The sequence below is a fragment of the Pristiophorus japonicus genome, chromosome 26 (genome assembly GCF_044704955.1).
Source record: "Pristiophorus japonicus isolate sPriJap1 chromosome 26, sPriJap1.hap1, whole genome shotgun sequence".
Taxonomy (NCBI): domain Eukaryota; kingdom Metazoa; phylum Chordata; class Chondrichthyes; family Pristiophoridae; genus Pristiophorus; species Pristiophorus japonicus.
In genome coordinates, this window is record NC_092002.1 from 22645998 (window position 1) to 22662219 (window position 16222).

The 16222-nt window shown below is 48.2% G+C and overlaps 1 protein-coding gene across 1 annotated transcript in view; it reads right to left on the bottom strand.

Moving 5' to 3' along the window:
• Nucleotides 1-1440: 1440 nt before the first annotated feature.
• The window catches only part of LOC139239243 (regulator of microtubule dynamics protein 3-like), a 74338-nt gene continuing 59556 nt past the window's right edge, over nucleotides 1441-16222 (bottom strand). Inside the window, exon 14 of the mRNA XM_070867938.1 lies at nucleotides 1441-1547. Coding sequence (XP_070724039.1) covers nucleotides 1512-1547 — 36 coding nt within the window. The 3' untranslated portion in view covers nucleotides 1441-1511. The remainder of the gene's footprint in view (nucleotides 1548-16222) is intronic.

Consider the following 16222-nt stretch of genomic DNA (forward strand, 5'->3'; position numbering starts at 1 on the left):
CACTGGGAACCAGTCTCTGAAAACATGCTGGGCCGCTCTGTATAATGTGAAAAGGCAGCGTTCTAATGTGTGAGACTGACTCCCTGGATCCCATTCCCTGACAGGGCAGCCGTAAGTCCAGGAACAGACTCGTAAGATTCTCATGATGTCTCCAGTCGCCAAATCTGTTGGGATATATTCCTGGAGGTTACATCACATGACCTCCCACTGCCCCTCCCGGTCAAACAGCCCCTTCCCCCATTTCCAACATTTTAATAAATAAAAGTGTTCAAAGAAAATGGAAAATGCCCTATGATTTTTCTCCCGGCTGTTGCTCCCAGCCGTGCCCAGGGGATTAATCTTTAATTCCTGGAGGGTTGGCCACCCTAGCAATGCTGTCAGTTCCCAGAACGGAGGGCCAATTCCGCTGTTGCATCATCATCATAGGCAGTCCCTCGAACGAGGATGACTTGCTTCCACACCAAAAGAAATGAGTTTGCAGATGTTTCAATGAAGGACCTGATATTCTAGCCCTGAACTCCAGGGGTGGAAGATGCCTGTGCGTGGATTTTTTTAATGTGTGGTGGCCGTTGCACACCAGCCACCACACGGGCTTGACAGAGCTGGGTCTTGGTCCAGTGGCGAGGGTTAACCAGGATGACTGGAGACCTCTGCTGCACGGACCCAGTGCGACACATATCGCAGTGTGAGCTGGGCCCGTGCTGCCCCTGGGCCCTCGGCTCTTCTGGGCCCTGTACCCTCATTTGCTGCATCTCCGCCACAATCTCTCGCCACTCCTCCGCCATGATCACTCGCCGAATCTCAGCCACGATCTCTCACCGCTCTTCCGCCCTGATCATTTGCCGCATTTCTGCCTCGATCTCTCGCCGCTTCTCTGCCTCAAACATTTGCCGTGCCTCCGCCACGATCTCTCGCTGTTGCGTGCTGTTACTGGTGGGAAACCATGTATCTGCAGGAGGCTGTGTTTCTCCAGTATAAAGTCATACTGCACTGGAGGCCATTCGGCCCAGTGGGCCTGTGCTGGTAAAGTCTTGAGGCTTTGGATTAGAAAATTCACAAACCTTCAGTTGATCCCTGCTTTAGTTTGGTATAACCTGTTTATTATGTTTCAAGAATTCTTATCAAACTGAAACACGTAAATGAAACACAAGCCAAGTTTGACTATAAAAAGGAGCTAAAATTTGCAGCTAAATAAATTCCTTCCAATATATTACCTTCTGCCATTCTATTTATGACAGAAACAATTTGAATGTCTTATTCCTCTGTGCTCGAATATTTAGGCCCACAGAATGTTTCTTTCCTGACGAGTATGTCCATGACAAATACTGCCTAGCATAGGCTGAAGGAGCATGACCCACTGAAGGAAAGGGGTTTCTGTAGTTGGGGGAGAGGAAGGGTCAATCGATTGCCTTTTAAGAAATCTCATTATTTATCAAATGATGAAGTACCATTTGCTTTTATTTTTAAATCCAATCGTTAGCCACTGCTGTGCAAGATGACACTGTATCTCTTCAGAACGGCAACTCGTTGTCCTCATCAACTTCGTCCTGAAGGCAAAAAAAATCAAGTTCAATGGTTTGCTCAGTCACTGAACTCTGCCATGTTGTTCTATGGGGAAATGTAATCTCCTGATTCTTATTCCTTACGACAGCGCATCCTGTTGCTGCACAGGGATGGGGTCCTGGTGAAAGGCCGCATACCTGATGCATTGCTTTTAGTTTTTGAAGAGGGAATCTCACCAACTTTTGTGGGAGCTTGCTGTGTGCAAATTGGCTCGTGCGTTTCCGACAACGCAACAGTGACACTTCAAAAAGTACTTCATTGACTGTAAAGCGCTTTGGGATGTCCTGAGGGCATGAAGGTGCTACAGAAATGCAAGTCTTTGTTCTTTTTTAAGCCTTGAATGCTGGATTGATCTGAGGTTGTCAAACTACAGAGACTGACTTGATACCAAAGTGGCGACAGAAGCCCCAAGTTATGCCATTAGCCTTTCATCGCTCGGGAAACCCAAGATGTGTGTATCCATGTTTACTGGCAATGTTTATTATTTGTTTCATGCTTGGCTACAGTTTTTTTTGCAACCAGTGCAAACCCAATATAGTGCGAGATTCCTTGCACTCTGGCTAAATTAGATTTGGGCATCACGGCTTTCAAGTGACACAATATCCCGTGTGTTGCCGTGAAGCTAAACCTTTCTGTCGATGCAAAGGGAGTTGTATATCTGGCCTTTAAAATCTGTGAGGAGGTCTCTTTTAAAAGGTTACCATTGAGTATGTACCAGCATGGCAGTCACACTGAGGCGACCGGCCTGTTGAAGATACAGAGGCAGACATTCAAATTCAGGAACAGAATGGATCCCTTCTCACTGCCCCAGAAAAGATGTCTCCAGCCACATTTGATTGCAGGCACAGCATGCAATCAGGAAAGCAAATGGCATGTTGTCCTTTATTGCAAGGGGGTTGGAGTATGAGTAAGGAAGTCTTGCTACAATTCTACAGGGCCTTGGTGAGACCATACCTGGAGAACTGCAGTTTTGGTCTCCTTATCTAAGGAAGGATATACTTGCATTGGAGGCGGTACAACGGAGGTTCACTAGATTGATTCCTGGGATGAGAGGGTTGTCCTATGATGAGAGATTGTGTAGAATGGGCCTATACTCTCTGGAGTTTAGAAGAATGAGAGGTGATCTCATTGAATGAAACATAAAAGCTTCTGAAGGGGATTGACAGGGTAGATGCTGAGAGGTTGTTTCCTCTGGCTGGAGAGTCTAGAATCAGGGGGCACAGTCTCAGGATAAGGGGTCGGCCATTTAAGACCAAGATGAGGAGGAATTTCTTCACTCAGAGGGTTGTGAATCTTTGGAATTCTCTGCCCCAGAGGGCTGTGGATGCTCAGTCGTTGAGTATATTCAAGGCTGAGGTAGATAGATTTTTGGAGTCATGGGGAATCGAGGAATATGGGGATCAGGCAAGAAAGTGAGTTGAGGTTGATGATCAGCCATGATCTTATTGAATGGTGGAGCAGGCTCGAGGTGACGTAGGGCCTACGCCTGCCCCTATTATGTTCTTATTTCCCTGTAAGCTCTCCGAATGCCATTGCTCAGGAAATTTCAGATGACGAGTGTTATGTATGTAAACATTACCAATGTGTAAGACTTACCACCAGGGGGCACACCTGTGGGAGACCCCCAAGGGTCACCACACCCTGGGCAAGCAGGTATAAAAGGCAGCCCACCTCTGGAGTTACAATAAAGAGACCAAGGTGACAACAGTTTGAGCTTAAGATATACAGTCTTGTGGAGTTATTCTGAACGTAACAATTGGCGACGAGTAACACATCACAAACTTTCATGCGGTCATGGCTGCCGTTGGTACTCTTGAGAGATTTGTTGAGGGTGATGATTGGGAAGCCTTTGTTGAGCGTCTTGACCAGTACTTCGTGGCCAACGAGCTGGAAAAGGAAGAAACCGCGGTCAAGCGCAGGGCGATTCTCCTCACCGTTTGCGGGTCCACAATATATGGCCTCATCAAAAATCTGCTAGCACTGACAAAACCAACAGAGAAGACAAATGAAGAGATGTGCACACTGCTTCGAGAACACCTCAAGCCGAAGGAGAGCATCTTGATGGTCAGGTATCGCTTTTCTTCTTAGGCAGTCCCCCGGAGTTGGGGATGACTTGCTTCCACACTAACATGAGTTTTAAGGTGGCTGATGAGACCAACGTGGGCCAGGTCCAGAACTTCATTGTAAAGAGTGGAAGATGCCTGTGCGTGAATTCTTTTAACGTGAAGTGTCCGTTGCACACCAGCCACCACACGGGCTTTACGGAGCACGGTCTTAGTCCAATGGCAAGAGGATCCAAGACGATTGGAGACCAGGCTCTGCCCTCTACTGGCCCCCTCCGTCCCTCAGGTCCTGTTTCTCAGCGAGTGTATTTGTCCATAGAATACTGACCCTGTACCCTGGGCCCCCCGGCTCCAGCTCCAGCACGCTGCTCTCCACATGCAGGCACTGCTGCGCTTTTCCGCACTCTCTCCAGCCGCTCATGCTTTGGCGGTTGGTTACCACACGTATACTGGCCTTGTGTCCCCACCTCGCTGCTGGCCTCTTTGCGCAATTACTGCTATCCTGACTCGTGATCAGTGAACTCAACACAGACCGGCTATTGTACCTCTGATCTTCCTAGTCTGCGTGGTCCAGCATCTACCAACTTAGCCATCAGGGAAAGCTCCTTATTTCTATTTTTAACCCATGAAAACATTCTGACCTTTCACTCACAAACATCATTGCAAGTTGGCCTCATTTACAGGTGCCCCTCCCCTATCCCCCATCCACCCATTTACAGGTGTCCCTCCCCTATCCCCCATTTACTGGAGCCCTTCTGCTATCTCCCCCCCCCCCCCAATTTACTGGTGCCCCTCCCATATCCCCCATTTACTGGTGCCCCTCCCCTATCCCCCCATTTACTGGTGCCCCTCTCTTAGCCCCCATTTTCTGGTGCCCTTCCCCTATCCTCCATTTACTGGTGCCTCTCCCCAAAATTAAAGCAAGGGTCAGTTTAGACAATAAACCTAATTAAAAGACACTCTCCTGCTTTAATTCATTGATAACAAGTTCTGAAGAAGGAACCATCTGAGACGACAAAATCACCCCTTCCATAATCAACAGCTCGTTAGAAGGACGAAGATATTGGGCTGGAATTTGCAGTCAGCAGCGGAATCTCTCTCGCTGTCTTTTTAGTGTCTGTCCTGCCCAGAGAAATCCACAGTAAGCACCACCGCTCCGAGGGCCAGGACGTGGCGAGCTATGTCGCCAACCTAAGACGCCAGGCGGGACCGTGCGTATTTGCTGGATTTTTGGGGGAAGTGTTGCGGGACATTTTTGTGCTTGGAATCAGCCACGAGGTCATTCTTCGCAAACTGCTGTCTGCCGAATCCCTAGATCTGAGCAAGACCATCACGATAGCCCAGGCTTTTATATCCACTAACGATAACACTAAACAGATATCATTGCAACATCGAAGCTCACCGGCAAGTACTGTGCATAAAATAACGCCTTCAGCAGGCAGAACTGTACATGGCAGGGCCTACACGCCTGCAGAGGCCAGACCTAGGATGACTCCGAGTTCGCTGTGGGACGTGAATGCGAATCCATTAACACCATGTTGGCGCTGCGGGGGTAATCATTGAGCCCATCAATGTCGATTCAAGCACTACGTGTGCAAGGGCTATGGAACAATGTGCAGATTTGCTGGACTCACCATGTGGCAGAGTCGGCAGAAGATGACTGATCTGGCGCGGATCACGCTGAACAAGTAAGAGAGGCAACTCAACCCGAGGCTGAAGAGGAAGTGCATGGGGTATACATCTTCACCACCAAAAGCCCTCCGATAATGTTAAAAGTCAAATTAAACGGCATTCCAGTTTCCATTGAATTGGACACGGGGGCGAGTCAGTCAATTATGAGCCAGAAGGCTTTTGAGAAACTGTGGGGCAACAAAGCATAAAGGCCAAAACTAAGCCCGATCCATACCAAGCTGTGCACTTACACCAAAGGGCTCATACCAGTCATTGGCAGTGCGGCAGTGAAGGTATCGTACGATCGCGCTGTGCATGATTTACCACTATGGATTGTACCAGGCGATGGCCCAACGCTGTTCGGCAGAAGCTGGCTAGAAAAGATCCGATGGAACTGGGATGACATCAAAGTATTGTCTTGCGCCGAAGTGCCAAACAAATTCCCGTCGTTATTCAAGCCAGGCATCAGCAACTTCACAAGCGCCAAAGTACAGATCCATCTAGTCCCTGATGCACGACCCGTTCATCACAAGGCCCGAGCAGTTCCATACATGATGCGAAAGAAAGTCGAGATCGAGCTGGACAGACTTCAATGACAGGGGTCATATCGCCAGTCGAGTTCAACGAGTGGGCCAGTCCAATTGTTCCGGTGTTGTAATGCGACAGGATGGTCAGAATCTGCGGGGACTACAAGGCAACGATCAACCGAGTCTCGTTACAGAACCAGTACCCACTACCCAAAGCAGATGACCTGTTTGCAATGCTAGCAGGGGGAAGTCGTTCACCAAGCTGGATCTAACCTCTGCTTACATGACACAGGAGCTGACTGAACCTTCGAAAAAATTGACGTGCATCAACACCCACAGAGGACTATTCATATACCACAGATGCCCCTTTTGGGATTCGCTCGGCTGCGGCCATCTTCCAGAGGAACATGAGTCTGCTGAAATCGGTTCCGTGCACCGTAGTGTTTCAAGACAACATCTTGATCAGTGTCCGCAACACCACCAAACACTTGCACAACCTGGAAGAGGTTCTCAAGCGACTGGACAGAGTGGGACTCAGGCTGATACGCTCCAAGTGTGTTTTCCTGGTGCCAGAGGTTGAATTTTAGGGGAGAAAGATTGCGGTGGACGGCATCAGACCCACGGACTCCAAGACGGAGGCGATCAAGAATACACCCGCACCACAGAATGTGACGGAGATGCATTCGTTCCTGGGACTCCTCAACTATTTTGATAACTTTCTACTGGGGTTGAGCACTTTTGCTGGAACCAATGCATTTATTGCTAAGCAAGGGTGACGACTGGGTTTGGGGTAAATCTCCAGAGACAGTCTTTAACAAGGCCAGAAACCTGCTATGTTCTAACAAATTACTTGTATTGTATGACCCGTGTAAACGTTTAGTACTAGCTTGTGATGCATCTTCGTACAGCAAGCCAATGGGTCAGGCAAAATAAAACCAGTTGCATATGCATCCAGAAGCTTATCCAAGGCTGAAAGAGCCTACAGTATGGTTGAGAAAGAAGCATTAGCATGCGTATACGGGGTTAAGAAAATGCACCAATACCTATTTGGACTCCGGTTCGAGCTCAAAACTGACCACAGGTCACTCATTTTGTTGTTCTCAGAAAGCAAAGGTATTAACACCAATGCTTCATCCCACATCCAAAGATGGGCACTAACGTTATCTGCGTATGATGATGTAATCCGCCACAGACCAGGCACTGAGAGCTGTGCTGATGCCCTCAGTCGGCTACCATTGCCCACCACCGGGGTGGAAATGGCGCAACCCACAGACTTGCTTCTTGTAATGGATGCTTTTCAGAGCGAGGGTTCACCCATCACGGCTCGCCAGATCAGGACCTGGACTAGCCAGGACCCGGTGCTATCACTAGTTAAAAGCTACGTACTCAATGGGAGCTGGTCAGCGGTTTCAGGGGAAATGCAAGACGAAATTAAGCTGTACCACCGACGCAAGCATGAAATGTCCATCCATTCGCACTGTTTCCTATGGGGGAATCGTGTAATTTTGCCAAAAAAAGGCAGGGAAATGTTTATACGCGACCTCCACAGTACCCACCCAGGCATAGTCATGATGAAGGCTATCGCCAGGTCGCACGTTTGGTGGCCCGGCATTGACTCGGAATTGGAGTCATGTAACACTTGCTCACAGTTGAGTAATGCACCAAGAGAGGCCCCACTGAGTCGGTGGTCATGGCCCACCAAACCGTGGACCTTAGCTGACCCCTTTCTAGGAAAGATGTTCCTAGTAGCAGTGGTCACTTACTCCAAATGGATTGAATGTATAATAATGTTGTCATGTACGTCCACTGCCACCATTGAAAGCCTCCGGGCCATGTTCGTCACCCATGGTTTGTCCAACGTCCTTGTTAGTGACTGTTATGTATGAATAAAGAGTCTGACTGGATACTGTGAGCGCAAAGTAAAGTGTGACCGTAGTCTTTTATTGCAGGTCTCCAGAGTGCCTCTCCAACCTGTGAGCCCTCTGGTGGCTGGAAAAGGTATATACAAGTTTACCTATACAAGAGTGACAATGGACCATGTTTCACCAGCTCGGAATTCAACGAGTTCATGACCCGCAATGGCATCAAGCATGTCAGGTCTGCACCGTTTAAGCCTGCATCCAGTGGTCAAGCAGAACGGGCAGTCCAAACCATCAAGCAGAGCTTGAAACGTGTGACGGACGGTTCCCTGCAGACCCGGTTATCTCGGATTCTGCTCAGCAACCGCACGCAACCCCACTCGCTTACCGGGGTTCCCTCGGCAGAATTGCTAATGAAGAGAGCACTCAAAACCAGGCTCTCCTTAGTCCACCCTGATCGCAATGATAATGTAGAAACCCAGCGTCACTGGCATAACGTGCATCACGATCACGCGGCTGTATTGCGTGACATTGAGGTTAATGACCGTGTTTGTTCTTAATTATGGGTTGCTGGCGCTGTGTTAGCCAAGGAGGGGAATAGAGTGTTTGTTGTCAAACTTATGAATGCACAAACGTGCAGAAAGCACTTGGATCCGACCAAACTGCGGTTCACTGACAACCAAGAACAGTTTGAAGAGGACATTACCATCAATGATGTACCCACACACACCCAAGCAGCAATCGACCTCGCGGTCAACTATGAGGATGAATCCATCATGCCCGACAGTCCGATCAGACCAGCCACACTGCGGTGCAGCACTGATCCGACCGACTCACCCATGCCAGGACTTCAACTCAGGCGATCAACCTGGGAACGCAGAGCCCCGGCTCGCCTCAACTTGTAAATAACTTGTATCTAAGACTATGGGGGGAATGATGTTATGTATGTAAACATTACCAATGTGTAAGACTTGCCACCAGGGGTCGCACCTGTGGGAGACCTAAGGGTCACCTGCACACCCTGGGCAAGCAGGTATAAAAGGCAGCCCACTACGCTGCCTCCTCACTCTGGAGCTACAATAAAGAGACCAAGGTCACAACAGTTTGAGCTTAAGTTTTACAGTCTTGTGGAGTTATTCTGAACGTAACAATGATTATTGTAAAAGCAGTGAGCTCTGAAAGATCACTGGCTCAAGGTCAAATCAAAGAAATAGATCCTGGGTTTTAAACTACATATTACGCACAGCAGGAGAATTGGAGTAACAAGAATTGTTGACCGTTAGCCAGAATACATATTGGGGACTCGAACCTTGACTGGTCCAATTAAATACCATCTATGGTCTGTCTAGTCAAACAGAAGAATTAATGAGTGGAAGGAGGGGGGGGGAAGCCATGATTAGAAATGGAGATTAAAAACCTGGTTAAGATAATGGAACCGCTTTGGGTAATTGTGACGGGAAGTGGCCTGGTGAGCATCTCCTCCCCCCGCCCCCACCCCCCCATCACTAGCCGAGCCTTCAGTAGTATCGCCATCTCTGGTTGGACTGATCATGTGACACTTGTCCACAGTTTACAAATATTATTGCATTTACCGTAGAAACGTTGGGTCCCCCGTAAATGGTCCACCCCTGCTCCCCCCCACCAGAGAGTCGGGCTCTCATGGTCCCTAACATGGGTCGAACAGTCGTCTGTGCTGTTACATTCTTGATGCTAGAATTTCATTGGCAAGCCCCAAAATGCACCGGTGGAATCGAGTGTTGTGGATATTCTGGTTTAGTGGATGGGGAGAAGATAGGGCAGAGAGAGAGATTTTGTTGATCAGATAGGGAAAGCAATTGGACCTGGGATCTGGGCCAGGTTTGGCTGCCGGTGGGGTGGGGGTGGGGGTGAGGGGAGAGAGAGAGACACTTCGCTGAGTAGGGAGAAGGGAGACCCTATTGAACAGGGAGAGAAAGAGGGAGAGCTAGATCCAGCACCTACAAGGGAATGTACTAGTTTACATCCTAAATTGTTAAGGAAACTCTCAGTAGCATACAGTGACATAAAATGAATAGAAATTGCTGAAAAGTAATGTTTTATATTTACAACAGTTAACAAAATCCTCAACTTTATTTCCTTCAGTTGCAGCTATACTGCCCGAGTCAGAAACTTCCATCAATGGTCTAGTCGGAGCCGCAGCTTTTTAAAGCTTCATTCATTCTTCAAGCTAACTTGAAAAGTAATGTCTGCTGCTGGCTTTGTGCAGGATGCAGATACCTCACGTGGCAACAACTCCAGGGCTGGCAATGACTATCTCTGGGGCAGATCGACCTGGGTCTGCGGCGACTCCAGAGCTGGCAGTGACCAAGTCTGAGGCCACGATGGGATGCCCTAGCTGCACAGAAACGGAACTGAGCACAGACTATCCTGAAGCTGGGGCTTAGAGCAGAGCATGGGATCTCGGAATGAAAGATTTAAAAAAAATATATGCTCATTCACAGGATGTGGGCTTCGATGGCAAGGCCAGCACTTATTGCCCATCTCCTAGGTGCCCTTGAGAAGGTGGTGATGCGCCGCCGCCTTGAACCGCTGCAGTCCGTGTGGTGAAGGTGCTCCCACAGTGCTGTTAGGGAGGGAATTCCAAGATTTTGACCCAGCGACGATGAAGGAACGGCTGATATATTTCCAAGTCAGGATGGTGTGTGACTTGGAGTGGAACTTGGAAGTGGTGGTGTTCCCATGCGCCTGCTGCCCTTGTTCTAGGTAGTAGAGGCCACAGGTTTGGGAGATGCTGCCAAAGAAGCCTTGGCGAGTTGCTGCAGTGTATCTTGTAGATGGTGCACACTGCAGCCACGGTGTGCTGGTGGTGGAGGGAGTGAATGTTTTTGGAGATGGCTAGGGTGCCAATCCAATGAGCTGCTTTGTCCTGGATGGTGTCGAGCTTCTTGAGTGCTGTTGGAGCTGCACTCATCCAGGCAAGTGGAGAGTGTTCCATCACACTCCTGACTTGTGCCTTGTAGATGGTGGAAAGGCTTTGGGGAGTCAGAAGGTGAGACAGAATACCCAGCCTCTGACCCGCTCTTGTAGCCACAGTATTTGTGGGTCTATTCCAGTTAAGTTTGTGGTCAATGGTGACCCCGGGATGGGGGGAATTCGGTGATGATAATGCCATTGAATGTCAAGGGGAGTTGGTTAGACTCGCTTGTTGGAGATAGTCATTTCCTGGCACTTGTGTGGAGTGAATGTTACTTGCTACTTATCAGCCCAAGCCTGAATGATGTCCAGGGCACAGACTGCTTCATTATCTGAGGAGTTGTGAATGGAACTGAATACTGTGCAGTCATCAGCAAATATCCCCACTTCTGACCTTATGATGGGGAAGGTCAGTGATGAAGTAGTTGAAGATGGTTGGGCTGAGGACATTGCCCAGAGGAACTCCTGCAGCGATGTCCTGGACCTGAGATGCCTGACCTTCAACAACCACAACCATCTTACTTTGTGCTGGTTATGTCTCCAGGAAAATTTTCCCCCCGATTTCCATTGACTTCAGTTTTACTAGGGCTCTTGATGCCACACTCGGTCAAATGCTGCCAAGGGCAGTCACTCTCACCTCACCTCTGGAATTCAGCTCTTTTGTCCATGTTTGGACCAAGGCTGTAACAAGATCTGGAACTGAGTGGTCCTGGTGGAACCCATGGTGAGCAGGTTATTGGTGAGTAAATGTCGCTTGATAGCATTATCAGTGACACCTTCCAACACTTTGCTGATGATTGAGAATAGGATGAGGGGGTGTTAATTGATCAAATTGGATTTGTCCTTTTTTTGGACAGGACGTACCTGGTCAATTTCCCACATTGTTGGCTAGATTCCAGTGTTGTAGCTATACTGGAACAGCTTGGCTAGAGGCGCAGCTAGTTCTGGAACACAAGTCTTCAGCACAACAATCGGGATGTTGTTGGAGCCCAGTTTTTGCTGTATCCAGTGTGCTCAGCCGTTTCTTGACATCAGCCAAAGATGAACACCTTTTGGGGCCACCAAGGTAACTATCACAACAATAACCTGCATTTCTATAGCGCCTAAGTAGTGTAATTTTGAAGTGTAATCACAGTTGTAATGTGGGCAGCCAATTTGCGCACAGCAAGCTCCCACAAACAATGATATAAATGACCAGATAAACTTTTTTAGTGATGCTGGTTGAGGTGTAAATATTGCCCAGGACACCGGAAGAACTCCCCTGCTCTTGCATCCACCTGAGAGGGCAGACGGGGCCTCAGTTTAATGTCTCAGCCGAAAGTCGGCACCTCAGAGTACAGCACTCCCTCAGTACTGCACTGGAGTGTCAGCCCAAATGTTGTGCTGAAGTCTCTGCAGTGGGACAAGAACCCACGACCCTCTCAGTCACTGAGCCACGGCTGTCACCTGAGGAGTGTCAAATTCCGAGATCTGAGTGGGCAGAAATCTTCCTCGGGTCCGAGTCCAGGTGGAGTGAAAGGCCAGGTGTTCAATGATTATAACATTCTCAAGAAAAGTTGTTACCCAGAATGTATTTGATTAATCTTTGCTATTGCATATAATGCAGGTGTCAGGACCAGGGAGAAGGTGACTCCAAAGTTGGAAGCTACTAGTGTCCTGGACAACCACGTGTGCAGGAAGTGCCATCGGCTGGAGGAGCTCGAGCTCTGGGATTTGGAGCTTGAGCAGCAGCTGACGTCACTGCAGTGCACCCGTGAGGCTGAGAGCAACGTGAATAGCACTTTTCAGGAGGTGATCACCCTGCAGCATAAGAGTGTGTAGGCAGAGAGGGAGTGGATGACCACCAGACAGACAAGCGGGACCCGGCAGGTCGACTGGGTGTCCTTGTACCAGTCATTGAAAGCAAACATGCAGGTGCAGCAAGCAGTTAGGAAGGAAAATGGTATGTTGGCCTTCATTGTAAGAGGATTTGAGTACAGGAGCAAGGATGTCTTACTGCAGTTATAGTTATTTTTGGCGTGGAAGCAAGTCATTCTCATTTCGAGGGACTGCTTATGATGATGATGATGATGATAGGGCCTTGGTGAGACTGCACCTGGAGTATTGTTAAGGAGAATATTACAGTGCTGGAGAGAGGGGATGTCCTGGAGGGGTCAAGGACAGAATCTATTTGGTTAGAGTTAAGAAACACTACTAGGTGTATTCTATAGGCCACTAACTAGTGGGAAGGGTATAGAGGGACAAATCTGCAGGGAAATTACAGAGAGGTGTAAGAACTATAGAGTAGTGATAATGAGGGACTTCAATTCAACTATCCTAATATAGACTGGGATCGTAATCGTGTAAAGGGCACAGAGGGGGAAGGATTTCTGAAGTGTGTTCAGGTGAACTTTCTTGATCAGTATCTTTCTGGCCCAACGAGGGAGGAGCCATTGCTGGTTCTGGGGAATGAGGTGGGTCAAGTGGAGCAAGTGTCAGTAGGGGAACATTTAGGGAACAGTGATCATATTATAAGGTTTAAATTAGCCATGGAAAAGGATAGGGAGAAATCTAGAGTAAGAATATTTAATTGAAGGAAGACCAATTTCAGTGAGTTGAGAACAAATCTGGCCCGGGTAAATTGGAATCAAAGATTGGCAGGCAAAACTGTAATCGAACAATGGGCTGCCTTTAAAGAGGAGATGGTTCGGGTACAGTCGAGGTACATTCCCACGAGGAGGAATGGTAGGGCAACTAAAGTCAGAGCTCCCTGGATGATGAAAGAGATGGAAAGTAAGATGAAGCAGAAAAAGGGGGCGTATGTCAGATGCCAGGTTGAGAATACAAGTGAGAATCAGGCTGAATATAGAAAGTTCAGAGGGGAAGTGGAAAAGAAAACAGGAGGGGCAAAGAAAGAGTTTGAGAATAGATTGGCAGCTAGCATGAAAGTGAATCCAAAAGTCTTCTATAGGCATTATACACAGTAAACGGGCAGTAAAAGGGGTGGGACCGATTAGGGACAAAATGGAGACCTACACATGGAGGGAGAGGGTATGGCTGAGGTACTAAATAAGTACTTTGCATCTGTCTTCACCAAGGAAGAAGATGCTGCCATAGACATAGTGAAAGGGAAGGTAGTGGAGATACTGGGTGGGATTAAAAATTGATAGAGGAGATACTAGAAAGGCTGGCTACACTAAAGTAAGTAAGTCACCAGGACTGATGGGATGTATCCTAGGATGCTGAGGGAAGTTAAGGTGGAAATTGCAGAGGTTCTGGCCATAAGCTTCCAATCCTCCGTGGATACGGGGGTGGTGCCTGAGGAGAATTGCAAATGTTACATACTTGTTCAAAAAAGGGAGTAAGGATAAACCCAGTAATGACAGGCCAGTCAGGTTAACCTCAATAGTAGGAAAGCTTTTAATCTTGGACAAAATTAACTTAAGGCACTTGGGAAAGTGTGGATTAATTAAGGAACGCCAGCACGGAATTATTAAAGACGAATTGTGTTTAACTAACTTGATCGATTTTTTTGATGGTGTAACAGAGGGTTTGTTATATATGTGGACTTGTATTTACTCTGTACAGCCACCAGAGGGCTCATCCTCTGGAGACCCAAGGGATCCCATAATCCCTTGGGAGCACATGTATTTAAGGAGGCTTCACAGGTTGGCGAGGCACTCTGGACACCTGCAATAAAAGACTAAGGTCACACTTTACTTTGAGTTCACAGTGTTCAGTCTGGCTCTTTCTCCATACACAACAACTGGCGACGAGATACAGATAGCAATCCCAAAGATGCGGAGAACAGTGGGCATCCTGGAGAAATTCTCTGAGGGAGATGATTGGGAAACTTTTGTGGAGCGACTCGACCAATATTTCGTGGCCAACGAGCTAGATGGGGAAGAGACGCTGCCAAACGAAGGGCGATCCTCCTCACCATCTGTGGGGCACCAATGTATGGCCTCATGAAGAATCTGCTTACTCCAGCGAAACTCACGGAGAAATCGTACGACGATTTGTGTGCGCACGCTGGTCCGAGAGCATTTGAACCCGAAGGAAAGCGTTCTGATGGCGAGTACTGGTTCTACACCTACAAAAGGTCTGAAGGCCAGGAAGTGGCGAGTTATATCGCCGAGCTAAGATGCCTTGCAGGACATTGCGAATTTGAAGGACGTTTGGAGCACATGCTCAGAGACTTTTTCGTACTTGGCATTGGCCACGAAACCATACTTCGCAAAGTTTTGACTGTAGAGAACCCAACCTTGAGTAAGTCCATAGTGATAGCCCAAGCGTTCATTGCCACCAGTGACAATACGAAGCAAATCTCTCAGCATACAAGTGCTGCTACAAGTACTGTGAACAAAGTGATGTTATTTTCGAATCGTAACGTACAGAGCAGGTCACACATACCTGCAGCTACACGTCCGCTGATGTCTCGGAGTCCACCATAAAGGGTGATGAATGCAAGGCCATTAACACCTTGTTGGTGCTGCGGGGGTGATCATCATTTCCATTCATGCTGATTCAAAGAATACATTTGCAAGGGCTGTGGAACAATGGGACACCTCCAACGAGTATGCAGGCGAGCTGCTAAGCCTGTTAAACCTGAAAACCACCATGTTGCAGAGGAGGAAAGATCCACGGAGGATCACAATGAACCAGAGCCTCAAATCGAGGAGACATAGGTACATGGGGTGCACACATTCACCACGAATTGTCTTCCGATAATGCTGAATGTTGAACTAAATGGACTCCTGGTGTCAATGGAGCTGGACACAGGCACGAGCTAGTCCATCATGGGCAAAAAGACTTTCGAAAGGTTGCGGTGCAACAAGACCTCAAGGCCAGTCTTAACTCCAGTTCGCACAAAACTAAGAACTTACACAAAAAAACTGATGCCTGTAATCGGCAGTGCTAACGTAAAGGTTTCCTACGATGGAGCGGTGCACAAACTACCACTCTGGGTGGTACCAGGCGATGGTTCCACGCTGCTCAGCAGGAGCTGGCTGGGAAAGATACGTTGGAACTGGAACGACGTCCGAGTGCTATCGCATGCTGACAACCAGGCATCAGGAAATTGCAAGGAGCAAAAGTGCAGATCCACCTAATTCTGGGGGCGCGACCCATCCATCACAAGGCGAGAGCAGTACCGTACATGATGAGAGAAAGGGTAGAGATTGAGCTAGACCGGCTGCAAAGAGAGGGCATAATTTCCCTGATCGAGTTCAACAAATGGGCCAGTCCTATCGTCCCAGTTCTCAAGGGAGACGGCACCGTCAGAATCTGTGGCGATTACAAAGTAACTATCAATCGTTTCTTCCTGCAGTACCAATACCCACTACCAAAGACCGACGACCTCTTTGCAACGCTGGCGGGAGGAAAGATGTTCACGAAGCTGGATCTGACTTCAGCGCAGGAACTGGAGAAATCATCGAAGGCCCTCACCTGCATCAACACGCACAAAAGCTCTTTTTGTTTATAACAGATGCTCGTTTGGAATCCGATCGGCGGCGGTGATATTCCAGAGAAACATGGAAAACTTACTGAAGTCGGTCCCGCACACCGTGGTCTTCCGTGGACATCTTAGTCACAGGTCGGAACACAG